Source organism: Coffea eugenioides, unplaced genomic scaffold (genome assembly GCF_003713205.1).
Source record: "Coffea eugenioides isolate CCC68of unplaced genomic scaffold, Ceug_1.0 ScVebR1_307;HRSCAF=959, whole genome shotgun sequence".
Classification (NCBI taxonomy): domain Eukaryota; kingdom Viridiplantae; phylum Streptophyta; class Magnoliopsida; order Gentianales; family Rubiaceae; genus Coffea; species Coffea eugenioides.
Window position 1 is genome coordinate 1 of NW_020863623.1, and position 6,641 is coordinate 6,641.

The 6,641-nt window shown below is 33.3% G+C and overlaps 1 protein-coding gene across 1 annotated transcript; it reads left to right on the forward strand.

Annotated features, from left to right (window-relative positions):
- Positions 1-1,148: 1,148 nt before the first annotated feature.
- Positions 1,149-1,514, forward strand: LOC113757419 (protein MAINTENANCE OF PSII UNDER HIGH LIGHT 1-like; the record flags this gene model as incomplete). The annotated part of the gene is made up of 1 exon (XM_027300724.1): positions 1,149-1,514. A coding segment is annotated over one exon (366 nt), but the record flags the coding sequence as incomplete, so codon positions are not given.
- Positions 1,515-6,641: the final 5,127 nt, after the last annotated feature.

Consider the following 6,641-nt stretch of genomic DNA (forward strand, 5'->3'; position numbering starts at 1 on the left):
AAGACAACATTTTGGCACCATACTGTACAGCATCCATGCTCTGGACATTTTTTGACTATGCTATTACAAATACCCTGGTCCTTTTGTTTTCTGATAACACTATTTGTGATCTGCAATATTTTAAGTGAAGATGTAAAATCATGTGTCAGCTTGCTTAAGTAGCTTTAGTCCGTTCCTTGTGATGACCAAGCTGCAAAAGCTGTAGGATGTCAAGCATGTCTAAGGCATATAGCCTCAGGAGCTGAAATGGACACAATTTCCTTTGGTATTAACAATTCTTTGTTCTATACTCTGATGTTTATCTGAAAACAACTTATATTCGATCTCTAAAGCATGTGTGTTGTACAGTCCTTGCCACTGCAAACATGAATTTTGCATATAGAAGAAGCTGTACACTGTAAAAGTGAGTTATGGATTGTTATCCGAAGTAATAGAGGATTTGTATGTTTTTATCAGAACTTCAGTACTTAATATTCTCTGAAAATCTTTTCCAAGGCAAAGAGTTGTTATGGTTTTGATCCTCTGAGACTAAACTCTAGTTCATTGTAATTAAAGATGAGAAATGTTAAGATCAATGTAGTTAAAGATGAGAAATGTTAAGAATTTGTAGTTGATAAAAGTAGGAAACACAATTTAAGCAACTACATTACCTGGTGAACTTCAACACGATGTTTGTTGACTCATTTGCTTCATCTTATAAGGTGCTTTTTAGGACTTCACATACATTCATTCAGTTATATTCTTGATAATATCTATGCTACCAAGTAAAAGGTATTTCAATTGACATTAGTTCAATAGAGTTTATCCCTACCTTTCTGGATTAACAAATATACCCGTCTTTTCCCATATACCTTTGGTGCTGGTTCACTTTCATGAGGTGGAATAGTCATTCTTTATTTCAGATCCTTGCTGGTAGCTCAAATCACAAGCTTGAGAGAGGTCATTGACAAATGCATTGTATAATGACACTTCTCCCATCCACTATGCATGCATTTTGTAATTCCCTTAGCAATTTCAATCTTCTACACAGACCCCTTTTTATTCATTTATTTTATTTATTTACTTTGGTACTCTTAAGCCCTTTCAGATAATGTGGATGGCTTTTTTCTACTTGGCCTTTTTGACCTAAAGTCTACTAATTTTCACAGCCTGCAGTTTATGTGGCAGAAAGTGCAATTAGTTCAGGAACTGCAGGTTCCTCTGCTGATGGATCAGAAAATACTATCCTAGTTGCAGGTGGCCTTGCTTTGATCTCCATTGCTGCTGCATCCGCAATACTCCTTCAAGTTGGCAAGAACCCTCCTCCAATCCAGACAGTGGAATACTCTGGACCATCACTTAGTTACTATATCAACAAGTTTAAGCCAACCGAAATCATGGAAGCTGCGGCTCCCCTCGTGACAGTAACATCCACTTCGTTGCAATCAGAAAGCTCCAACATTGAAGTTCCCCAAGTTCGGGTTCTATCGGAATCTCTGCAGGACACTTCCATATCAAGTTCCAACATCTCTTAGGCTTGATTTTCTAGAATATGAAAGTCAAGCCAAATTTTTACTTGTATACTTTACGAATATGTAGTTTCCTGTAACATTAAACAAATTCTTTTTTCAAGAGAAGCATGTAGTTAAATTTTCATGCTACTGATGGAGAAAAGGTATAGTTTTCATCAAGCATTTATGATTATATTGGTTCTCTCCATCTTTTGAGTTCATTTTCCTCACACTTGAAATTTTATGGGACAAATGAACATAGCTAAAATTGAAGTGTTTTTCTAACAGATGCCAACGTACATAGTAATCACACCTAATTCACACCCAACTATCATATAAATGTACAAACTAATAATTATTACTATCCTTTGAATTTATATGCTTTCTTTAATTAGCCTTCTTTTTTCAAATATTTGACACTTGAACTACATTTTAATCATCGCGAATCTGCCCTCTTAAAGCTGTTTTTTTTGTAGGAACAAGACTAATCCCTCATAAGAATGCTAGTCCTTTATTCATAGTAAATACTTTTAAATATTCTCAATGGAAACTAACTTAAATATATCACTAAAAATTGAAAAGTTTTGAAATGTAAAAAACAAAAATCAACATTGTTACCTATAATATGGTAATCCTACTTAAACGTGCTAATTTTACCTAATATAAACACCAGAAAACAGTAATACACCACTTAAGATTGGAAAAAGACAGAAGTATAAAATGGACTCCTGAATATTCCTATTTTACAATATCACAATTTGTCGCGCCCCATTTTTCGTGATGAAAATAAGTATTTATAAAAGATATGATTTTATTTAAAATAAATGAAAAGAATATGTGAAAAAGGACCTAAAATGGGACTTTAAAAAATGCAACAGTTTGGGTTCAAAATTTAGTCTAAAAGGGTTTTTAAGAAAAAGAAGAGTCGCCACTTGGTATTGAATTTGGGTGTACCAAATCACACCAAAAATATTTTTGACAAAAATAAAATAAAATAAAACCCTTTTCGACAACTCCAGGTCTTTGAAAAATAAGAGAAAATGGGTTCGGGAGTCACGGTTGAAGAAATGGAAGGCAAAGGTTCGATTAACTCAAACCTAAGGCACCTTTTCAATCTAATCTAAACTAGTTGCGAGGTTTAGTCAAAATTTTCCTAATCTAACCCTTAATTTTATCACATTTGGATGTTTCCTACATGGATGCAAATCTAAATTTATAAAATATCGAAAGAGATAAAATATTCATTCAAGGGTTTAATTGATACCAATCGCATTGATTGCGAAGGTCAAAATAATTCTTTCAAGGGGTCACGAGCAAGCATGAATGAAATTCAAAGAAAAGAAAAGAAACTTAAATTATATATCTAGATATAAGTGGGCAAAGAATAAGAATGCAATATAATGGGTACGGGAGACAAAAATTCGTGACATAATTTTCTTATACAGGGATCGATGAGGTATTTAAAATAAAGAATTATAATCACCCATATCCATGTTCAAAGAATAATTCTCCTAATATGAACAAGCAAATGAACTAACTTATTCTACAATTTCTTAAATGAGATGCAATTCTAAATGATATGATTAACACAGATAGAGGATAGGGGATAATATAATAGGGAATATCATGCAAATGAGAAAAGATCCTAAAAATGAAAATATGCATGAAAATGTAATGAACATCACACAAAAATAAATCTATCGCACGGACGATCTAAGGGTCTAGCGTTGGATTAGCCTATTTCTAAACATCCTTATTAACGTTGGACTAGCAAATAAACGGAGGGAGAAACCACAACTAGCGTTGGACTAATATAATGACGTCATGCATTCTTAATACATAGTAAGATAAACAAGGCATAAATTAAAACAAATAAACACATAAGAGCACGTAGCACGTAACACGTAAGCATAATATCTAAATGTAAAAATACTAAGAAAAGCGGATAAATCACATAACACATAAGCCACATAAACATGCAAAAACTTATCTATTACAGTGGGGAATCTAACTACAATCTAAAATGGGGATATAAAGAAAATCCTATATGCCCTATCTATTACAACAGGGGACCTAACTATAATTCTAAAAAGGGAAAATATAATAAAACAAATCTAATTATCCTATCTATTACATTTTTGAGGTATTTAAATGCCTCTCAAATAATTATAAAAACTAACTAAATAAATATAAGAAAATTTGGATGAATATTTAAACCAAATAAATAAAGCATATAAAAATATATAAAACATAGGAACACGTAGGAGCACATAAGAGCACGCAATTGACATTGAAATAATAATAATAGGTGTACCTCCCTTTTGAAGTGGTGACTAAATGGAGTCGAATTACCCTATTTATGCTCAAAATGAACAAAAGAATCATGGCACCAATTTAATTGAAAAACAATAATAATGATAAAAATACTAAATTCACCTTAAACATGTCAAACATAAAGGAATTTAAGAACATCTAAAAATTTCAAGTTACATATACTCAAAAGTAACATAATTAGCTATTTAAGAAAAAAAACAATCATAATAAAGAGAGTCAAAATCCATTAGGGACTAAATTGCAAAAATTGATAAACCTTTTGGGGCTAAAAATATAATTTTTCCAAAGTTTAGAAGTCAAAATTAAATAAAAGATAAAGTTCATGGACCAAAGTGCAATTAATTTAAGGACCTAAGTGAAGCAGATTCAAAATGTTCTGGGCCACAGTAAAACTATTCCAAAGATCAGGGGCTAAAGTGCAAATTTGGGTTCCCTCTATTTCTTCTTTGGGCCAAAGCCATCCGGCCCGATCGAAAGTCCAAGCCAAAATACACAGGCCAGCCCGTCTTGTTATTATTCAAGCTTGATCAAAAAAAGAAATGACTCATCAGAAAATAGACGTTAGCCCAATTCCTTTTTTTTTTCTTTCTTTTCTTTTCTTTCTTTTTCCTTCTCATCATCTTCTTCTTTTTGTTCTCCTTCCACTCTGGCAAGCTGAAGCTTACTTCAATTGGCGGCCATGGTGGCCGCCGGTGACGCCGCCGGCGACCTCTCCGGTCACCAAATTTCATCAAAATACACCTCCTCACTCGATTCTTCGTTTAGATTCCATTTTCGGAGATAGTTTTTACAAAAAAATGACCCGAAAGTGTCCAAAATGTCAAAAAATAATCCAGTTTTTATTCTTTTAAAACCCTTAAACTTTCACCAAAAATCATAAAAATTATACTATAACACTCCTTATAACTCTTACAATACAAATATGATTTTATTTTGACAAGAAAACAACATGAAAAGGCTAAAATAAAGTAAAACAGCCCCTAAATGAAGAAAAATATTTCAATGCCTTTAAAACTCAAAACTCCAAAAAATTTAGATAATCCAACATTTTCAAGCTTATGCTAGCTAATGGTCATCCATTTTAGCAAAACATACACACCAAATTCACTCCTTTAATTCGTTTTTCATTTAGACATTTTTTCAAACATTTGGCATGCATTTACAAAAAATTATTTCCTTTCTTAATCTGGTTTACGACCTTCCCTAAAATTTCACCGATACAACAACAACAAAACCAGCAAAATAAAACAACACACAAGCAATCACACATACATTCAATCTAATTAATTAAAAAAAGAAAAGCTAGAAAAAAGGACAAGAAATACCTCAATGAAGAGTGTGAGGCCCCAGTCCGTCCGTAAGCTGAGATGAGGGTTATTCGTAAATCGGTGGGATGGAATTCGGGTTTTAAGGCTAAGGAGTAAAACCCTAACCTCGGTTAAGGTTGAAAACCCTAGTTTATTTTATTAGAAAGTTTAAGTGGGTTTTTTTTTTTCTTTATCGCCCGCCTTTTCTACATTTTTCTTTACTAGAACTTTCCCCAGATAATTCTTATGAGTAAATATAGGGTTTAGATGATTTTTCTAGTATCGGTTAATTTTTGAGAAATTAAGGATATATAACGGACGTGAGACCCGCTAGTGCGAAATGTTCGGAAAAATTCGGCCAATTAGGTTAAGTTCCGGACACTGGGTGAAATTTATCGGGTGTTAAGAGATAAGTAGAGGTTGTGATGTGATTGATGTGAGAGAGAAAAAGGATAGAGATGCTTTAAATGGAGTGACAAGTGTCACTATCTCATTGGTTGGACTTGTTGGACAACTATTCACTTTTTTGACTTTTTACCATTTAGTTAAAATATCTCAAAAACTTACCAAAAATTCACTCTTTCCTCCTCCCTCTTGGTCGGCCATCTTGAACAAAGAAGAAAGAAAACTATTCCAATTTCTAGCTTCTATCTTGCTCAAATCTTCCAAAACAATCACATAAACTTGTTTCTACTCCATAAAATCTCTTCATTAGGTGTTATTTAGTAGTTTGGTGAAGTGTTTGGAGAAGCTAAGGTGTCAAGCAACTCTCTCTCTCTTGTTTTACTAGGTGAGTAATGAATGAACCTTCTCCTTCATCTAATGAAGCTTAATTGATGCCTAGTGATAGTTAAAGTGATGAATTTTGTGGTTATTTCTTGCTTTTGGATGAATTGATGAAGTTTTCAATTTATTGGTGATTTTTCTGGTTTAATATGATCATGATGGTGTGGCTATCTTTGATGATTGGAAATGATGTTTAATAACTCTAGTAGGTGTAAATGATTGATAATTGCAATCAATTTCTGTTTTGGAAGAAATTCTGGAAAATTAGGGTTCTTGGTTCTTCATTCTGTCCGAAATTTTTGGTCCTAGATAGAGGCCGAATTGGCCTTGGCTTAAAACATGAAAGTTGTAGGTATTGATGTTTTAAAGGTGCCTGTAAAATTTCAGGTCAATCGGAGTAGTGTAGAATGAGATAATCCGAAATTACTATTGCTGTTATGGGTTCATCAGGATGTTAGAACTGCGTCTGAAATGGGTTGTTTTGCCTGGAATTGTTTTGGATTTGAGTGTTGAGGTCTTCTGATGAAATGTAGCCCTGTTTCTAAGCTTTCGGATGGCTTTGGAATTTCTGGATTTGGCCTTGTGTAGGCTGAGTTATGATGTTTGTACTAGAATACGGTTTGTGAACCTGTTTTGCGATTCTGGTATAGTGTCTTGCATTTTTGACCTTGTTACCTTCAAAACTGGACAAAGTTGCCTTCTTCAACATTGTAGCCCCATAAGT